The following is a 21,028-nucleotide window of genomic DNA, read 5'->3' as shown; positions in this document are numbered from 1 at the left end:
TATAGGTGAAGATGGAACTTACCATGATTGTAATTTCTTTTGAGTGTTCAAGGTCAGTGTACCAGTTAGTATATGGTTTAATTTGTGAATATCTGTGACAGGATATTTCCCAATGACTTTAATTTATAGTCTTGGTAAATTTTGTGGCAATCGTACTTCAGAGGTGGAGAGGGGCAACTGGAAGGGTTCACTGCACAACTGAACACTAATAGCTGGGCCTCCAGCAGTCATTTGCATTTGAAAACCCATTATTGAAGGGACTGTGGAGGCTGTTAAAACTCAAGGCTCAGCATAGAATCAAGATAATGTTTGGCTGATGGGGTATCAGGACATAAAGAGTGACCCTTTATGGTTTTGTTGCAAACTTGAAAACTGACCGAAGAGCTTAGAATAATCAGACAATCATCTTTTGGCCCAATCTCAGTTAAGGGATTTCGATCATCCCTGACCTGGTGCAGTTTAAGGAAGGACTTAGACATAGGGATTTTAGTATCGCAATGAGTTCTCTTAGGAGTGTATACTTGAAAAGTTTCTGAAGAAGGTTGTCCTTCACCAGTTCTGACCTTTAGCTTAACAATAAATTTGCATATCCAACAAAATAATAATAATAGCTAATATTTCTATATCATGTTAAAATTTATAAAGTGTTTTTCTCTTGTGCAGAAAGTAAGGAAAAGGTACCTCAGAGACCATGTAGTCAAACCTCCTCATTTTACAGATAAGGAAAATAACACCCAAGGCAGATCATTGACTTGCCCAAGGTTACACTTGTAGCAAACATCAGACGTGTTCATGGTACATAGTTTCAAGTGGGTCCTCACTAAACTAAATCAGTTCTTTTACACTTCCCTAATTAATTCACTATCCCACTCACCACTTCAGCTTTTCCAAATCTTTTTTCATCCTTCTTTAAATCTTCCATTGTTCTGCCTCTCTTCCCCTTCTCAGCTGAGAGCCTTGCTTCATTTTAAGGCACATTCACCAAGAGTTCCCTCTTCCTTCCTTCTCAGCACATATCATCCAGATGTTTTCTACCACTATCTCCTCCTTCATCCCTGTCTCACATGAAGAAATGGCCTTTCTCCTTGCCAAGGAAACCCCCTGTACATGCACAAGTGATCCCATTCTATCTCATCCTCTCTAGCAGTTTGCTCCTTCTGTCATCGTCCTCCCTTTCTCACTGATCTTCATTCTTTCTGTGTCTGTTGGTTGCTTCCCTGCTGCTTATAAACATGCCCATGGATCTTCCCCATCCTCAAAAAACCCTCCCTTAATCCATCCATCTCCACTATCTGTCGTCATATCTTTTCTCCTTTTTGTGGCTAGACTTCTTAAGAAGACCATCTATATAATCTATGCCTTCTACTTCCTTTCCTCTTACTTTCTTAATTCTCTCTTAACAGTATGACTTCTCACCTCTTCATTCAGCTGCAACAGCTGTCTCCAAATTTAACAGTAAAGTCTTATTTGGCAAATTTTATGGCCCTTTCTTTTGGTCTCCTCTGTCAGCCTTTGACTTTGTCAATGACTCTCTTCTTGGTACTCTCTTCCCTGGTTATAGAAACACAGGTGACCCAAGTGGAGACCAAGGAGAGCCAACTGTCCCACCCGAAAGTGCAGTAGAGAGTAAGGGCTAACTCTGGCATAAAGCTTTAATTTGGGGTCTACAGCTAGGGAGGTAAGCAAGCAGAAGAAGATAAAATTGCTATACAGAATTATAAAGATAGAGGTACCCCAAAATTCAACCTGTAAGGACAAAATAACACCATAATAACTTCAAGTAGAGAGTCAAAGGAAGAAATAAATTTTCCATAAGAATTACATGAATATCTAGAAGAAGTGAAGCAGGAGATTAAAAATGAAATAAAAGTTCTAAAGCAAAGAAGCAGAAAGAGAATAAATAGCATATGAGAGGAGGAGAATTAGATCAGCTAAGAAATCAGTGACTTCCGTGAGATAGGAAAAGCTATTAGGACAAAATCAAAAGATTAAAAGAAGAAGAAAATGTAAGATTATCAAAAATTCCCAACTTGGAAAACAGGTCAAGGAAAGATAGTCTAAGACTCCTCAAACTCCCTGAAAACCATAATTTTAAAAAAATTTTTGAAGCTAAGAATTTATAAGTGAAAACCACACACATCTATTAGAGTTAGAGGCCAAAGTGAAAATAGAATCCACCAATCACATCCTGAAACCCCAAAAGGAAAAGTCTTAGACAAAATCCAGAGCCCCTATGTCAAAGGAAAAAAAAAATACCATAAGCATTTAGAAAGTAACAATTCAAGTACCAAAAGATCACAGGATCACATTAGTCCTAGCAGCTTCTCCTGAAAATGAGAGGAAATCTTAAAATATGCTGTTTCAAAAGGCAAAACATTAAGCCGTTACTATCGAGAATAACTTACCTTGCAAAGCTGTATAATCTTACAGGGGGGAAAATATGCCCTTTAATGGAAAATGGACTTTCAGTTGTTTCTGATGAAAAGAGCAAATCTGGGTACTTGAACTATACACATAAAACTCAAGAGAACCAAAAAGGTAAATTTATTTGAACAATTAGAATGCACTTTATGATGATGTAGGCAGCTAGATGGCTCAGTGGATAGAGTACTGGGCCTGGAATCAGGAAGAACTAAGTTCACATATGGCCACAGACTCTTACTAGCTGTCACTTAACCTCTATTTGCCTTAGTCCACTGGATAAGGAAATGGCAACCACTCCAGTATCCTTGCCAAGAAAACCCCATGTGCTGTGTGGCCCATAGAGGCACGAAGAATTAGACATTACTGAACAATATATAACGATATAGTGCTAGTGTTCTAATAGAAGAAGTAACAAGTATCCCTTCTGAACCTTAATGTCTTCAAAGGGTTATTGAAGGAGTTAAATAAGAAAAAAGAGGATCTGGAATTGGATTGGTTTTGTTCTGAGGTTTTGAAGAGGGAAAAGAAAAGGAAGTATAAAAAGAATATACTTATGTAACAAGTAGGAAGAAAGGGGTAGAACTTGATATTTCTTATAATTTGGGCACATGAGTAGAACAGTACACAGACTTGGAGAGAATAAAGTGGGGGTGAGTGAGCATCATATATGAAATGGACAAAAGAGGATTGAACACACACACAGAGTTTGGTGTAGAAATACATCAGATTCATCAGAGAAACATGCAGGACTTGGGAGAGGACAGTTAAGAGGGAAGAGAATCGCTGAAAGCAAAACAAACATTCTGATCCCAAGGGGCAGATTAAAATGAAAGGACTAGAAACCAAAGGGGAACCCATCAATTAGGAAATGGCTGAACAGATTGTGATATATGAATAAATGAAATATTATTTTATCATAAGAATTGACAAAAGAGAGAATTTCAAAGAATTCTGGAATTTAAAAACTAATACAGAATGAAGTGAGAAGAATCAGGAGAGTAATTTCTACAGTGACAATGCTTAATTCTAATTCCAAAGGGCTGATTAAAAGGGAAGAAAAGAACTAAAACTAAGAGAGTACCTATCTATTGGGGAATGGCTGAACAAAATATAGTATATTAATATAATAATATTATTTTACCACAAGAAACTCGTTTCAGGGAATCCTGGGTATAATAAAGTGTAAAGTCAGCAAAACCAATAGAACATTTTATACAAGAACAGAAACATTGTAAAGAAAAACACTGAAAGACTTAAGAATTCTTGACAAGGGGCAGTTAGATGGTGCAGCGAGTAGAGTATTGCCCCTAGAGTCAGGAGGACCCGAGTTCAAAGGTGGATCAAATCTGGCCTCAGATACATAACACTTACTAACTGTGTGACTCTGGGCAAGTCATTTAACCTCAATTGCCTTGCCAAGAAAAAAAAATCTTGATCAAAGAAGTGACCAGCAGACCTGTGATAAAGTATGTTTTCCACCTTCAGAGAGGTAATGGATTCAAGTTGAGGAAAGAGGCATACCTTTTTGGATATGGTCATTGTTTGGATTTGTTCTGCTTGGCCATGCTTAATTGTTATAAGAAGTTTTTTTTCCCCTCTCCTTTTCTATTTTTAATTGGGCAAGGGTTGAGATAGGGGGCATGTATTGATTGTAATGACAAAAAGAAAAGAGAAAAGGAAGACAATTGAAACATCTTTAAAGGCAACAGAGTAGTATAGAAGGTAGTTCAGGTGGAAGCATAGACAAGCAGAACAGTTTTGAAAGGAACAGGTTGAATTTATTCTAGACTTTAAAAAATCCCAAGCAGTATGTAAAGAGGAAGAGGAGGAGGAGGAGAAAAAGAATTATTATTTACATAGCACTAAAGGTCACTTTAAAGTTTGCAGAGAACTTTACAAATATTATCTCATTTTATCCTCACAACAACCATAGGGGCTGTTATTACCCTTATTTTACAGATTAGGAAACTGAGACTGGAGAACATTAAGTGACTTGCCTACTTTCACATAGCTAGGAAGTGTCTAAGCTAGGTTTAAACTCATGTCTTCCTGGTCCACTGTGCCACCTCTTTCCGTGTTTTGCTTTGCTTTGCTATGCCCAGGGTATTTTGGTGTTAAGTTCAGTATTTTTTTTTAAAGTGTTAAAATTATAAAATGAAAGGATTGGGCTAGATGGCCATTAAGGTCACTCCTATCTCCAGCTCTATGATCCTATGACAGTGAGTATGTTGTAATGATTATTTTAGACTTTGTATTTTTAAGATTTGTGTATTGTTAAAATTGTAATAAATTATTAATTTCATTAAAAAAAATAAACTGTTGTCAATTCTGATTCATAAAAGGCTATGGCACCAGATTTTCTAAGCAACTGTTTCCAGGGTAGTTTAACTGCCAGTATTTTGAGTATGTTTCTGAAGTTCTTAAGAAATCATCAGTGCAGCAAGAACTGAGTAATCTTCCAAACTAAGTGCTCTAGGGCCACCTGCTGGGAAGATTTTGTTAGGCCCAAGTGAGATAAACCAAGTGCTGTTAGTTCCTGGCCCTTCAAAGAGAAATCAGGGGGTTCCCATTCTCTTTATAGATGACCAGTCACCATGTTCATCCAGAGTACCTTCCATCTAGGAGCTTCAGCAGGCTTTAGTAAAAAGAATATTTTTAGTCAGGAGACATAGGTTCTAGCTCCAGCTCAGACCAATTTAACACGATTTGGGGTAAGTCCTTCTATCTCCCTGTTTCCTCATCTGTATGAGAGTGTTGTACTAAATGACCTTTAAGACCCTTTTCAATTCTTTGACTCTGTGATGCTTAGAAAACATTGTAGGTCAGATTTCTCCTCTGCCTCCCTTCATTTAATGAGGAAAATTGTACTTGTCCTGTGCTATTGCTGTTGCCCTCACAATTCCATTTGTTAGCTCTTAACATTGTTTATCATTCACATTTACAAGCATACAAAACATATACTCAGAAAGCACACAAAATAAAGCAGAAGATGGGCTGCTTTGCCACTTATTTAAGTGGGGTGGGGATATAGAAATGTAAATTCATTAGGTAGTGATAGGTGTGGGCTCACACTACTTAATGCTGTGCCACCTTCCCTAAATAAACTTAGGAGATAACACTCGTTTTCTTTTCTGACGTCTTGGGAGGTTGGAGCTATATAATAACATGAAGCTAGTCATGTGAATGGAGAAGACAATGATTGTAACTTTGGGACTTTGTGAACAGGAACAAAATGTGTATTGTTATTTAATCTCCTGTTTAGGTCAGGTAAGGATGGAAACCACCTTGGACCAGCTTTTTTTTTCCCCTATCTTTTTTAAATTGGTTTTTATGGGGAGAGGTTAGTAATAATGATATTTTTTAAAAGCGCATCATTGAAATGTTTAAAAAATGTAAGCAATAGAGCAGAAGGAAATTCAAAAGGAGACACAGACAAGCAGATCACTGTGGTTATATTTGATATATTTTTTAAAAGCTATATGTAATAGTCATAATTTTGTATAGAAGCCTCATCTTCTGGCATTTGCATATGGAAATGTCCATGTTTGTTAATGGTTTTCTAATTAATATTAAAGGATGAAAAACATATTGTTCTTGTTGGCCATTTCTCCACGTCATAAGCATCTGGGAGTATTATCCAGTAGAGTATGAATGCTTTGGCTATTTTCTTCAGATTTATAGGACCTTTACAAAATTCCTAAATCCCTAGGGAACCTATTCACCTCATATAAATACTAGTGAATTATAAAAACCCCTAGATCAATTAGTTAATTAACAGATATTTATTAAGTGCCTGCAGTGTGCCAGGCATTGTGCTTGGTGCTTAGGATATTCATAAAATGACTGAAACAGTACCTATTCCTAAGGAGCTTACATTCTGTGGTGGAAAAGATAACAAGTGCATACATAAGTATATAGAGAATAAATACAGAGCAGTCAACTACAAGGTGTTTTGGGAGGGAGCACCCTAACAGTTGCAGGGAATCATGAAAAGCTTCATGCAGAAGATGGTGTTTGAGCTGCCTCTTAAAAAAAGAAAGACTGAGGTAAGGAGAGAGCACATTCCAGGCAATGCAGGTCAGCTAGGATGCAAAGACCCAGAAATAAGAGATAATACCATGTGTAAGAAACAGGGAAGGCAAATTTGGCAGGATTTCAGAGTGCAGGAAGCAGGAAAGTACAATGAGGTTTAAATGCTGGGTTGTGGAACAGAGTTATAAAGGGCTTTAAAAGTAAACAGGAAGTTTAGATTTTATCGTAGAGACACTAGGGAGCCACTGGAGTTGGTTGAGTAAGGGAGTGACGTGGTCAAATTTGTGCTGAAGGAAAATCACTTTGGTAGTGGTGGATGGAATAGCCTGGAGTGAGGAGAGACTTAAGGAACAGGGCAACTAGGAAGCCGTTGTAATAATCTAAGCTAGAGATGATGAAGTCCTGAACTAAGGTGGGTAATTGTGAGAGCATTTAGATGTTAGAGTTATTGTGAAGGTAGAAATGACAAGATTTAGCAACTGATTTGGCTGATCAAATGAAAGAAACTTGTTACACATGGTTAGTACACAAATCAGTTTTCATTTTTTTGAGGGGGTTGCAAAGGGTTTGACTATTGTCATGCTTTATCATAGTTGGGAGAGGTTTGTTTTGGTTTTTGTTTTTTCATTTAGAGTATTTTGTTTCTTTTTGTCAAAGTGGGATTAAATGCCAGGGCTAGCCCTACTGCTCACAAAACAGGTGATGTCCTTGCCTGATTCTGCTTTCTATTTTCTTTACCAACACCCTCTATAGAAATTAAATGTGTGAGAGTACTATGGGGGAAGTGGGCTTCTTGGGCCTTAGCTATCAGGACGGTGGCTTTGTCTTTTTCCATCCATAGCTGATCAAATGAGTTAGCGTATGTGAATGAAAGAGGTGCCTGAACTCTAAAATATTGTACAAATAACAGGACCTCCATTTATTCATCTGCAAAAGAATATGCTCAGCCTGTTTCATGGTAGCTCAACTTTTGGTCAGGTTCAGTTCAGAATAAATTCTATATTGATATCTCAGTGGAGGGGGGCACATATCTTTGTGCTTTTAGAGTTCTTCCCTTTCTGAGTCTCAGTTTCCTCTTCTGTAAAATGGCAATATTCATGCTTGTACCACCTACCACAAGAGTTGTTGTAAGGAAAGTACTTTTTAAAACAAGGTGCCATATAATTTTGAGTTATTATTTTTATGTCTTGCAGAAAACACCTTCTGCAGTGGTGACCATGTATCCTGGCATAGCCCTTTGGATAACAGTGAGTCAAGAATCCAGCACATGCTCCTGACTGAGGACCCCCAGATGCAACCTGTGCAGACTCCCTTTGGGTTGGTTATCTTCCTCCAGGTAAAAATAGGGGAAATGCTGAATCAAGTAGTGGTGCCTATATAACTTAACCACCTCCTGAAAGAAAGGAAGAGAGGGAAAGCTCTACTTAGATGAGAAAGAAAGCCCAGAATTCCAGAAGCATAGCTAGTAGAAGAATAAAGGTAATATATTTTGTCAAATATCTCTCAGAAAATCAGCCAGAAAAAGTGCAGCAATTGGCAATTCTCAATCTCCCCGAGATTAGACATGCATCAGCCCCATGTGTCATGGATGGTGCAGTGACTTATGTGGGAACATAGTGATTCATGTGATTATTGGGTTCTTTTCAAGTAAGTTTTATAGACCATCACTACCAGATAACAGAATACTAGAAAGTCATTATAGAAGCTATCTAGTACTGAAAAAAGAACAGAGAAATAGATCAATGAAAAAGAGTAGAAAACCCAGAAATATAATCCAGTGGGTCTAAAAGATCAGTGTTTGATAAATCCACACTCCAAAAAATACTTACTACTTCAACAAAAACTAGATATGAACTGTAAATAAATCAACAATCTTAAGTTTTTAAAAATTTTAAACTGAAAGAAGAGAATTACATCATTTAGCTCTGAAGGACATTTTTATCAACAAAGTAGAGGAAATAATTAGACAGAATTACTAGATTTGGATATACATAAAAGAATTTTGCATAACATCTCAAATTAGAAGAAAAGCAGATTGGGGAAAAAATTTGTGAAATAAATGCCAGATAAAGTTCTAGCATTCAGAATCTATAAGGCACTGACATCTATCTCTATACCCTTCTCAACAGTGTAATGGTCTAAAGACATGAACAATTTACAAAAAAGGAGATATACACTTAATAAACGCATGAAAATATGTTTAAATTTCTGAATAATAAAATGCAAATCAAGACATCTACAAGATGGCTCCTTCACCTACTAGACTAGCGCTCAAGCTCTCTCTCTCTCTCTCTCTCTGTGTATATATATATATATTCACGTGCACACACACACACACACACACATATATGTTATCTAGTGTCAGGGCCATGGGGCTATAGGTTCTCTAATAATACAGAGTTGGTGGGACTGCAAAACATTTTGGACAGTATGAAAATAGGCAGTGATTCACCAAACTGATCATACCTTTAGACCCCTCATTCCATTACTGGATCTCTATTCCAAAAACATCATATTACAAAAAGAACCGTGTTTGCACAAAAAAATTTCACAACTGTTCTACTTATCATAGCAAAAGATTGGAAACAACCCCTATGTCAAACAATTAGAGGATTGCTGAATAAATTACAGTGTCTTGTGGTACCATAGAAAGCAATGAGTGTGAAGTATACAATGAAATCTGGAAGGAGCTACATGAGGTGATATTGAGTGAAATCAAAAGAATCAGAACTATAGACTACAAGGCAAAACTTGTGGTAGGCCTGGAAGGGGACTTAAAACAAAAGCTTTTTTTTTTGCTTGTTTCCTTTTTGCTAACTCTTATTTAGTACAAGATGATACAGGAGAAAGTGCACTAACTCTTGATTGAGAGAACCTGGATTCAAATCCTGCCTTCAATGCTTATTAACTCTGGAACCTTGAGTAATTTACTTACTCTCCCTGGGCCTCAGTTTCTTCAACTGTTAATTGAAGGGATTAGCCTCTGAGGTCGCTTCTACCTCAAAACATGTACCACTGAACTTGTTTGATTCTCCCGTGTGAAAGTCTAGGAGTTCAGGGTAAAATTTTGTCTCTTGTTTTATAACTATTTAATTGTGTGTTTTTCCTTAAGTGATTATTAAGTTTGTCTATTTAAAAATTAAGTGAAGAACAAATAGCATTCATGTATAAACTTAGTTTTTTCCTTGAAGAAAATAAGCTTCTCAGAATTAGCTGGGCACTGAAGTTGAAATCATGACCCACTTTGGTGATAGTTCTGAATTAAGAGTATTTCACAGTTGCCTTGGATTATATTCTGTGTGACCATAACATAAACAGAGACTTTATCACTGTGATCACCTAACACAGGATTTAAGATTCAGAGTGAGTATGAGGTGGGTGGGGAGTCCTGTTTGGAGCATTTCACTTTGTTAGCATCTTAGGCCTCCACCTTCCTTCTATGTACCCTAGGAGCAAGATCTTGAGGTCAGCAAGATAGGTATTCTGTCATAGCCAGGATGAGATGGTAGGAGGCAGTCTCCTATGCATTGCTCCAGGTGTACTAAACCCCACATTTTGACACATCAGATGTGGTCAGCTTAGATTCTCCCACATGGCTCTGTCCCATAAGTCTTCTAAGTGGCTGACTACTCTCCTGGAACAGGAAGGAAGGATAGTTGTTAATGCACAACCACATCTTGTTTCTGGGATCTTAGATTGTTGGTGTTTGCACAGAAGAGCTACATGCGGCCCAACAGTGGAATGGGCAGGGCATCCTTGAGCTACTTCGAACCGTCCCTGTGTAAGTATCATGGTACCCTTACTGTCCACCCTTATTTCCCTGCCATTAATATCTAGATTTAGTTCCCTCAAGCACTGGAATGGTTGTGGTGATAAAGCAAAGGCCAAATAAGGAGGGCCCCTGACTTCCTGGAGGTAGAGGCTCGTCATTAGTGTAGTATCTCTTTTAAGAAGCTATGCCCTCCAGTATTCAGATGAAGAAATTAAAGTTATCTTTAGTCATATGAAAAAATGCTATAAATCACTATTAATTAGAGAAATGCAAATCAAAACAACTCTGAGATGCCACCTCACACCTATTGGCTAACATGACAAAATAGGAAAGTGATAACTGTTGGAGAAGATGTGGGAAAATCAAAACACTAATGCATTGTTGGTGGAGTTTTGAACTGATCTAACCATTTTGGAGAGCAATTTGTAACTATGCCCAAAGAGCTATAAAAATGTGCATATCCTTTGACCCAGCAATAGCACTTCTAGGACTGTATCGCAAAGAGATCATAAAAATGGGAAAAGGACCCACATGCACAAAAATATTTAAAGCAGTTCTTTCTGTGGTGGCAGAGAATTGGAAATTGAAAGGATGCCCATCAGTTGGGGAATGGCTGAACAAGTTGTGGTATATGAATGTAATGGAATACTATTCTGCTATAAGAAATGATGAGCAAGCAGACTTCAGAAAAACCTGGAAAGGCTTGTATGGATGGATGCTGAGTGAAGTGAGCAGAACCAGGAGAACATTGTACACAATAACAGCCACATTGTGCAATGACTAACTTTGATAGACTTGCTTCTTCTCAGCAGTGCCAGGGACCAAGATATCTCCAAAAGTCTCATGATGGAAAATGCTGTCCACATCCAGAGAAAGAACTATGGAGTTAGAATGCAGATGGAAGCATACTATTTGCTCTTTTTCTTTTTTTCTTCTATTTTGTTTTGTTTCTTCTTTCTTGTGGTTCCTCCTATTGGTTCTAATTCTTCTTTACAACATGACCAATGTGAAAATATGTTTAATAGGAATGTGTATGTAGAGCCTTTATCAGATTGTATGCGGTCTTGTGGAGGGAAGGGGAGAAAATTTAAAACTCAAAAGCTTATGGAAGTGAATGTTGAAAACTAAAAAGAAAAACAAAAAAGAAGAAGCTGTGCCCTTTCTCCCTTTTTGGAGTTTGTTCTGGCATTATCAACTAATCATCAGCCAGCATTTATTAAGTGCTTATTGTGTGCCAGGCACTTTGCTAAACACTGGGATTACAGAGACAGTGAAAACAATCCCTGCCCCTAAAGGAGTTTACCTTCTAATTAGGTGTGAGGGTGGAATGGTGAGAGCAGTGTGTGTGTGTGTGTGTGTGTGTGTGTGTGTGTGTGTGTGTGTGTGTGAGAGAGAGAGAGAGAGAGAGAGAGAGAGAGAGAGAGAGAGAGATACAAATTAGATATTAAGTAACCTAGAAAGAGGAGAAAGCACTAGCCGCTGAGGATAGAGGAAGCAGGAAAGGCCTCCTGCAGAAGGTAGTTCTGGAGCTTAGTCATTAAAGTTGAAGTCACTGACTTTTCTTACTGAGGATTCCCCCACTAGTTTGCTGGTATATCCCTAACCAATTAATCTTTTTTAAAAAATAAATTTCTATAGCTATCTCTTCTTTTTATATTACCTGCATTTCCTAGTATCTCTTCTCTTCTCCGCCCCCCCCCCCCCCCCGCCAAATAACAAAGAATAAAAAAGGCAGGGAACAATTCAATAAGACTGACTAATAGGTTGAAAGAAGAATCTTGTATTATATGCACCCTTAGTCTTCCACCTCTGCAAAGAAAGGAAAGATTGATTGTTTAATCTAAAAAAGTTACTGGGTTCAAGATGGGGCTAAGTAAACTGTAGGCTAAGCTAGGGTAGTCTCCCCCTACCCCCACCTGCTGTCATGCCCACCTCAATGTTTTTAACTCCTCCAATTGACTACTACTCAAGTTTTTGGCTTCTTTCTAGAATAAGTCCATGCTACATTGAGTTACTATTATGTGTCTTATTGTCTCTCTCCCACAGAGCTGGTGGCCCCTGGTTAATAACTGATATGCGAAGAGGCGAGACCATATTTGAGATTGATCCACATTTGCAAGTATGTCTTGAGTTGAGAGAACTTCTCCCACTCATCTACGTTTTGTCCTTCTTCTGAGTTTATTGTGCCTTTCCTTTCCCTCAAACCATCAGTGCTCAGAATAGGGCTGACATTGGAACTGAAGAGTTCTTAGATGCCTTTTGCCTTAGGCTGCCAGACAGCCATCTTTCTCCTTTGGATGTTTGCTTTTCAGTGATCTCTAAAGGAACACATACACATATGCACACATACATACACATTTTCATTCACTGACATATTATGGGGTTTAATGGGATCTAGTAGTTGGGTCATCTTTATGTTGACAAGATATGAATTGGCCTTAATTAAAAGACAGATTTTCATAGCACACAAAAAAAATCTGATTTTGTATCTCTCTTAGGTTTACTGATATCTGTAGGCTATCATTGCCTTCTTTAAGACATTCAGAATTCCAATATATTCCTAGACTATAGGAAGGTAGCTTAAGGGCTGTGCTTCCCTAGAGAAGGGGAAGCATTTATCTAGGAAGGAAATATGTTCTTTTGCCCAGGAATCCCTTGGCACATCATGGGAGACTTGGGAAGGCTTGGGGAAGCTCAAATCATAAACGTACCACTAGTATTACCTCTTACTCTGTTTCTAGATTGCAACTAATGTCCCCTGTTTTGGGATTGCAGATTTTAGAGCTGGAAGGAGCCTGAAAGATCATATAGTTCAGCCTTACCCCATTCTACTGATTTTACAGATTGGGAAACTGAGGCCTAGAGCGGTTAAGTGAGGTTGGCTAAAGTCACATAAGCAATAAGTAGCACAGCTGGGATTTGAGCCCAAATGCTCTAACTCCAAATCCGGTGCCTTTCCTACTCCACCAGGATGCCTCTGTGTGCTTTGTTTGGGGTTCCCTGTGTTTCCCAGGTTGGTCACAGCATAAACGAGATAAATAGGAGGCCATCTAGCTCCTTGTTCTGCAGCCATAATAGAGCCTTGCATTTGACACTGTGTACTGTGATTTGACCCTGTCCTAAGTCCTAGGTGCTGAGAGAGTGCTCTGATTCTTTGAACAAGTTGGGTGAAACCAACCAGTTCTTTGTCTGAATGCCAAGAGCAATCCTGTCCTCCCTCCATAGGGAATCCTGAGAGTAGACAGCAGGTCCCTAAGTTCACTTAGTGGTCTCTTAAAACATTTTTAAGAAAGAAGGACAAATAGGAAAAAACTGCTTTCCACAAAAATAGCCCTCTGTACAAAGGTGAATCCCTCTGTACATATGTCCACCTGCCAGAACAGGAGAGCAAGAGCTGAGATCATTTCAGGGCTATTAGCAACTTGTAGTTTTCACTTTGCTAAAGTGAGGGAGTTGAACTAGATGGTCCCTTCCTGCCTTAACATTCTGTGAATATCTCTTTTGGGGATGGTGGAAAGTGAGGAAAATCTATGTTTTGATGCTGTAGTTCCAAAGGACAATGCCATATTACTCCCATTGGCTCATATCTTCCATTAACTAACCTGTCTGAGCTCTGCTTCTTAGAGGAATGTCTATTTTTTTTCCCATGGATTCTGGGGAAGGCAGAATTTCATGTTTGGCACTGAGAAAACAAAAGACATCAGCTTGTCTAGGACAAGCGGCTATTCCCCTGGCCCATACTGGAAATAAATTGCTAGCTTTTCCCTGTCCACCACCCCAAACTGAGCTGGGAATATAACTGTGACACCAAAAGTAAGGAAGCAGCCAATGATGAGAAACAGGTTTTGGGTTCCATGTTGCCATGTCTACAGTGAAAATAACCAGCTTACTGGTCAGTTTACTACTTAACTCTAAGATAAGTAGTAACAAACAACCCATAATGTTCCTCCCGAGTCAGGCTTCTTCACCAGAGCAAATTAGTATCACATTAAGGCCTGTGATGGTATTTGGCACCAGTCTTTCTTAAGGACATTAAATTCAGGGGTTCCATAGGTAGGGAAAAGCCAACTGAGGTGCCTTTTCACAAGGTGGCTTACTTTGACCTTGGCTGCTTTTTGTTCAGTTGACCTTTAGTCTGAAGCCTGAGCCCACACAGAAGAATATATGGTTAGTATATTAAGAGAAGGAATCTAGGAAGTGTTCCGAATACAATTCTTTTTTTTTTTTTGGTGAGGCATTCGGGGTTAAGCAACTTGCCCAGGGTCACAGCTAGTAAGTGTCAAGTGTCTGAGGCCAGATTTGAACTCAGGTCCTCCTGACTCCAAGGCTGGAGTTCTATCCACTGTGCCATCTAACTGCTTCCTGGATACCATTCTTTCTTAAAGTTGAGGTTGGGGAGCCAAGTTTAGATTTTGGAATACTAGGGTCTATTTTGAGTGTCTACATTAAACCGTAGGCTGAGATAGAAACTGTAGGTAGTCACTGCCCTTGACTCGCCCATCCAAGTTCAAAAAAAGAAGTAAATTTTGCTCAGGTTTTGTTGAAAAACTTGGCCTGTCAGTCTGACACTAGTCTACTGGTCGTATCCTAGGTGCCATTCTGCTATGTAACTGAATTATCTAGCCTATCAAAAGAAAGAAATTCAGGTGATTAGGTTAAAATTACTCCCTCTCCTTTCCTTTTAAACTTGTTCCATGTATCATCACTTCCTGTTAAACTCCTAAAAGAAGTATTCCTCAAAGAGCAGGGAGAGACGTATATGTCTCCTAATCAAAGGCAGACTTCCGCTCAGCCTCAGGGGAATAGTTCATGTGTCTAGGCCCCTACACGCTAACTGGGACTTTTGCTATGGGACTTTTCCACAAAACATTGGGAGTGGTTTGGCAAAATACTGAAGCCTGAAGCTCAGTGAATAGTGCTATATCTGAGTGCTGATTTGCCCATGTGCGGAAAATGTGTGGCTTGCAGTTGGCCATTCTGCTAGTGTCCCTGACTCACAGTTGCCCCTGAAGGATCTCAGTTGTTGGCAAAGAGAGTGTGGCTGGGGACTCTGTTCTTGGGGGACAAGAATGGTGGTGGCAGCGACAAAAGTGCTTGCTGAAGAAAACGTCTGAGTAGTATGCTCTGGCTCTTTGGGTCTTCTCAAGCAGGAGAGAGTTGATAAAGGGATCGAGACAGACGGCTCCAATCTGAGTGGAGTGAGTGCCAAGTGTGCCTGGGATGATCTGAGCCGACCCCCTGAGGACGACGATGACAGCAGGAGTATTTGTATTGGGATGCAGCCTCGGAGACTTTCTGGGAAAGGTGAGACCTGCTTACTCCAGACTTTACCCTCTTACCCCTTCCTCATGCCCATTCTGTTCTAACCTAATCCTTGCCTCCTTTTCCAATATCATTCTTCTGAGCCCTGGTTTACATTATCTCTTGTGATGGCTTTCTAATAGAAAAAACACATTCTGGTAGTTTCTTGCCTAGCCATGGTTTAAATGGTAATCATTCTCTCCCATTGCAGTGTGATTAAGGGCATTTCATTAACCTCTTTCTGGGTGGCATTTGTTTCCTGAGTGTATTTTTTTGAAGTATACCATTCACAGTGGTAATTTTTTACATCTGCCCATGGAAAACTGAGTTAATAGAAATGAGCTGGAGTCATGGGGCAATTATAGAAAAGGAGTAGAGACCACCAAAGATTGAGATTGAGTTGAATTAGAATTGATACAGAGCAGAACTCTTGCATCAGTCCCACCAAAGTCATAGGTAATGGAAGAATGAGTCCAATGCATAAATTTCTAGTAGGAACAGGACTTTTCCTGCAGAGATAAAGTGCGTGGTTCCTTACAGATGAAGTACAGGACTATTGACGGTGGACGCTTGTCCTTCCAAGCTCTCAGAGGGTTCAGGGATCGTGAGCAGCCCTGATCAATAAAGCTAGGCTACATCTCAAATCAAATGACTAGTTGTGATGTTGAGTGTGTACTCAATTAGTTGGGTACAAGAATACTTAGTGAGTTTTAGCAAAGAGTACAGTAAACTAATTCCAAAAGAAAAAGTCTGAAATGTTAATTTGTAGGTACAAATGATTACAGATTTCATTTCGACTTTCTGTCCATTTTCTTAGCCACTTAATTTTTTAAATGGTTAATAGGTTTATAGCTTGAGCCATGTCTCCTAACAAACACAAGGTGACATTTGTAGAGGGTTTTCTATTTCCGGCCTTCCCTAATGGGGCAACATTTTAAGAAGACTCCATTACAAATATTTGACCCTTTTCTTTCCTTCCTGTTTATTCTGCAGATGTGCCAAGCTTAATAGGAAATTCAGAGAGGGTATGCACTTATCAGAATCATTCAGTTGAACTTGACACAAGGGCTGGTTTTTTTCTTTTTTTGAGGATCCAGAAGTTTTGTCCAAAGGTTCAGCTGACTGGCTTTCTTTCGTGGTGGACAATGTACGGAGGAACCTGCTTAGATCAAAATGTCATTAGAAAGAAGCAGACCATCTCAAAGGCCAGCAAAGTATCTTTAAAAATAAGTCTTCCAAGGAAGTTAAACTTCTAGTAAAGCAGGTTAGTGGACCACAGGAGAGAATTTGACTATTTTTGTGAAACTCAGCCTCTCCATCCCTTGCCCCAACAAGACCTAAGGAGTACTAAATGTCTACTAGGTATAGAGTTGAAGGGAAGTGACTGGGAACAGATCTTCCCTGTGTGGCCCAATTCAGGATGTCCCTGAACTGAAGGCCCAGACAGAACTGGCAGCTAAGTATGAATGGCACCATATATATGCTGATGAGTGATAATGCAGGGAATGTGTCAGTCAAAGCTGTCATGTCTGCTAGCATTCCTAACCATGTGGCAGTGTCATTCTCCCTTAAAAGATTTCAGTGGTTCATAAAGGGCTTACCTTGTTGGTAACTATGAGTATCAGTGGGCAGCGTGGAAGGGGTAAGCATGTATCTTAGAGAAAGAGAAATGACCCATTCCTTCTAGCCAGAGAGAGAGTGTGAAAGACCCTGTCTTGTACATCCCTTGAGGTGCAGACCCAAATCCTTTTCTTCAGCAGAAAACAAGCTAATCATGCTTCTGGGTATGTAGACAGTAGCTCAGGACCAGCATGATTTCTTTCCCCAGGTTTGATGGTATTTTCCAGCTCCACAGCTCTGCCAGATTTGGTATGCTGCACATAGCATCAAGTGACTAAGCTCTGTCTTTGCAGATACAGAGCAAATCAGAGAGACCCTGAGGAGGGGACTAGAGATCAACAGTAAACCTGTCCTCCCTCCAATCAACACCCAGCGGCAAAATGGCCTAAATCATGACCGAGCACCGTAAGTCTCTGGCCCCTCAAGGGGTTTAAACCCTGTGTCCTCAGTGAACCACCTTCTATCCCAGAACTTGGAGGGGTTTTGGTCTTTAAGAGTTTTCACCTCCAATAAGATAGCAGTGCGTCTTCTCTCCCCATGCCACTCCTTCCCCTTCAAGGCCTATGTGAAAAGGAACAAAGACTGGGCTTATAGGAACCAAGGATTTTTGCAACTTGATGAAAAGAGTAGGGGGGAGGGGGGATGGCAGACATGCAAGTTTGCCACTAGTAAGTCTTTAAAGAGTCATTGTAGGGTGTGAATATAAACATCTGCAAATATTTACATGGGCTCTGTGTGAGGCAGGGTTGGGATGAAATCAGATTTGGGGCCTTCCAACCTTGAATGGGACCATTGTAATGAGCATTGCTCCTTTCCTTATCTTAATTACTGCTGTAGTTGCCCTTCCTTCCTGAGGCTTGGCCTTCAGCTCATATCTGCTGCTCCATAAGCCTCCTGCCTAGCCAACCAATAGAAGGCCCTGCTAGAACCTGAACCCCATTTTCTTGCTGCCCCAGGAGGGAAAACCCTTGGCAGATCTTCTTTGACTTTCATTTAGGCTGCTGCTTCCTGGGTACAGTTTATAATACTCTACATGGCTGTCCAAGGAGAGGTTCTACTCTAAGGCCATTTCAGACCAGTATTTATTCTTGGATTTTTTTCTCTTGTCCAGGCACGTGCACCATGCATCAAATGCCTTCCCCTTTGAGCCAGTAGGTTCTCTCGAGACATAATGTAGTGGTCAGGGGGTCCCTCTTCTCTACCCTTTGGTCCTAATTTCAGTAGCAACAGTGCTAGTGAGGCTTTGCCTTGGGTGCTGGTGTAGCAGAAAAGAGACCTCATCCCAGGCTGGAAATACTGCTGCCTGGGCCCAATGGAGATTAATTCATCCATCTAGGGACAAATGTGTTGCTAGAAAATGGAGCTTGGTTAGAACATCTAGTAGAAAATTCCTGATGAAATTTTTATAGGGAGGCCCAGTATACCAGACTGGTTAGTATTCTAGACTGATTATTAGTTGCTTTCTTTTCTTTTTATTTCAATTTTATTTTATTTTCCAAATTCTCTTCTCTTTCCTCCTCCCCCACCTATTGAGAAGGCAAGAAAAATAGAATCCATTATAAATATACATAGTCATGCAAAACAGATTTCTGCATTAGCCATGTTCCAGAAAAAAGTAGGCAAAAAAAAGAAATATGAGGCCTTTGGAAGTGTGGTTGGTCATTGTGTTGATAAGAGTTATTACTGAGTCTTTCAGAGTTGATTATCTTCACAATATTGCTCTTTCCATATAAATTTTTCTCCTGGTTCTGCTCACTTTCCTTTCTATCAGTTCATATTAGTCTTTGTAGGTTTTTCTGAAATATCCCCTTCATCATTTCTTATAGCACAGTAGTATACCATTGTCTTCATATACCTTAACTTGTTCCACCACTCCCCAGTTGATAAGTATCCCCATAGTTTCCAGTTCTTTGCCACCACTAAAAGAGCTACTATAAACATTTTTGTGTATATGTGTCCTTTTCCTCTTTCTTTGATCTCTTTGACATGTAGACCTAGTAGTGGTATCAGTGGGTCAAAGAGTACATACAGTTTAATAGTTTTTTGGGCATAGTTCCAAATTGCTTTCCAGAATAGCTGGAGTAGTTCACAGCTCTACCATATTAGTTGCTTTTCTAAGAAGTCATTACTGAATATTTGCTGTGTGCCAGCCTATGCTAGGTCCTCTTGAGGAGATGAGAAATATGTTTTCTGCTATCAGGGACCTCATTTAGTGGAGGAGATAGAACCAATATACATGAGATAACAACTAAGTGTAAATAGGCCGATTCCAAGAATGTCCAAAGACTGTCTTATAATGTTTCCTAAAGATGGCCTTTGACCTTGAGATTGCTGGGAGTCTATTGGCTTTTCCTGGTAATGACTGGAGCAGTGTGCTGTGATTCTGATCGTAGCTTAAGTAGAAAGCCCTGGAGTGATCCATTACACAATTTCTCAGATACTTTCATTGGTCTAATGAGAACACATCATCTGGTGGCATAAGTCATGGTGAGATTTTCTAATGGCTTCAAAAAGCCGTGTAGCATTATTCCATTGGTTCTAATAGAGTATTGAGAAGTAATTGTATATGTTTTGCATGACTTCACATATTGTCTTCTTAATGGGTGGTGAGGGACACGAGGGAGAGAATTTAGAAGTCAAAATTTTAAAAAATGAATGTTAAAAAAAGAAATAATTGTTGACCAAGTTAAAGTTCACAGCAATTCACATTTAACTAGAATGTAGCAGCACAGAGTTTCCTTTTCTTTTCTGGAAATCCTTGAGCCTCTGAGAATGTAGACCATAGAATGGAATAGCATTTTAGAGCTGAAAGGCACCTTGGGAATTATCTGCCCCCTCATTTTACAGATGAGAAAACAGAGGCTGAACAGTTAAGTGACTTGCCCTCCAAGATCACATAGCTTGTTAATAGCATCGCCAGAAATAGAACCCAGGTCTCTTGACTCCTTATCTAATACTTAGTCAGTCCCACACTCTATCTGTGTGTGCATATCCCCCTATGCTATGATATTTTGCCCAGCTGTATTTATGAAGTATTTTAGTAGGAACATTTGAGAGATACAAGTTCCCAGATCGGACTTGGATATACACTGCACTGAGTTGTCACTTTTCAAGATTGGAAAGCTTTTAGGGTTTATTCAACATTTGCACCCTGAATCTAAGGCTCACTGGAGTGTTTATGGCTTTCCCCTTGCAGGCTGGCTGCAGAGAGACTCCTGGCAGCAAGGAGATTTATAGACCAGAGAAGTGAGTAGGGAGTAGGTCAGAACTGCTTACCCATAGTGATGGGCCTTCTTTGAGTCTGAAACATGCATACCCAAGGAACCAGGAAATGTTTCCTAGTTAGTGTTCAATTCTTCAGGCTGCATTATTACAGATACAGCAGAAACCAGTATGTTAAAAAGTCGGTGCAAAATGGTTTCTTTTTTACATGAGAATATCGTTGGATACTTTGCTCACCCTCCCCAGGGTTGAACTCCTGCTATCTTGAAGACTGATGGAGATGTAGTCAGTTCAGATTAGTAAGCAGGTTCTTAATGTCCATGCTGCCCACTCTGGGACTTGACCTCGTTTCTGATAAACCAAGTTGATTACAATTAAAGAAACCGTCCATAAATGTGCTAGCACGAGTTTGTTGCATCTCCCCCATGGTAGTAGCAATCAGTGTGTGAGTTATTTGGTCTATGTGTTTGATTTTCACTTGGTCAGGCTTTCAGTGCTGTGTAGTAGTAACATATACCTTTGGGGTTCTGAGCAGGTCTTTTTCTTTCCTGAAAGTGTACTGAAGAGAAGCTAGAGTCTGGGAGGCAGCAAAGTGGTTAAAACAACAAATTAGAAATGGGTCATCAACAGCTATCTCAGTTATTTGGATAAAAGTGA

General features: G+C 39.6%; 1 protein-coding gene across 2 annotated transcripts in view; it reads left to right on the top strand.

Moving 5' to 3' along the window:
* The window catches only part of SUFU (SUFU negative regulator of hedgehog signaling), a 133,799-nt gene that overhangs the window by 74,454 nt on the left and 38,317 nt on the right, over nucleotides 1-21,028 (top strand). The window contains exons 4-8 of one of the 2 annotated variants that reach the window (XM_020967505.2): nucleotides 7,650-7,792; nucleotides 10,152-10,237; nucleotides 12,275-12,347; nucleotides 15,379-15,532; nucleotides 17,443-17,554. In XM_020967505.2, the coding sequence (XP_020823164.1) occupies nucleotides 7,650-7,792; nucleotides 10,152-10,237; nucleotides 12,275-12,347; nucleotides 15,379-15,532; nucleotides 17,443-17,554 (568 nt within the window). Of the gene's footprint in view, nucleotides 1-7,649; nucleotides 7,793-10,151; nucleotides 10,238-12,274; nucleotides 12,348-15,375; nucleotides 15,533-17,442; nucleotides 17,555-21,028 lie in introns of both variants that reach the window. The other variant, XM_020967501.2, reaches the window with a different exon arrangement.

The sequence above is a fragment of the Phascolarctos cinereus genome, unplaced genomic scaffold (genome assembly GCF_003287225.1).
Source record: "Phascolarctos cinereus isolate Bilbo 61053 unplaced genomic scaffold, phaCin_HiC Scaffold_3;HRSCAF=262, whole genome shotgun sequence".
In the NCBI taxonomy this organism is placed as follows: domain Eukaryota; kingdom Metazoa; phylum Chordata; class Mammalia; order Diprotodontia; family Phascolarctidae; genus Phascolarctos; species Phascolarctos cinereus.
The sequence above is the reverse complement of the archived record's forward strand: the minus strand, read 5'-3'. Positions and strand labels throughout refer to the sequence as shown.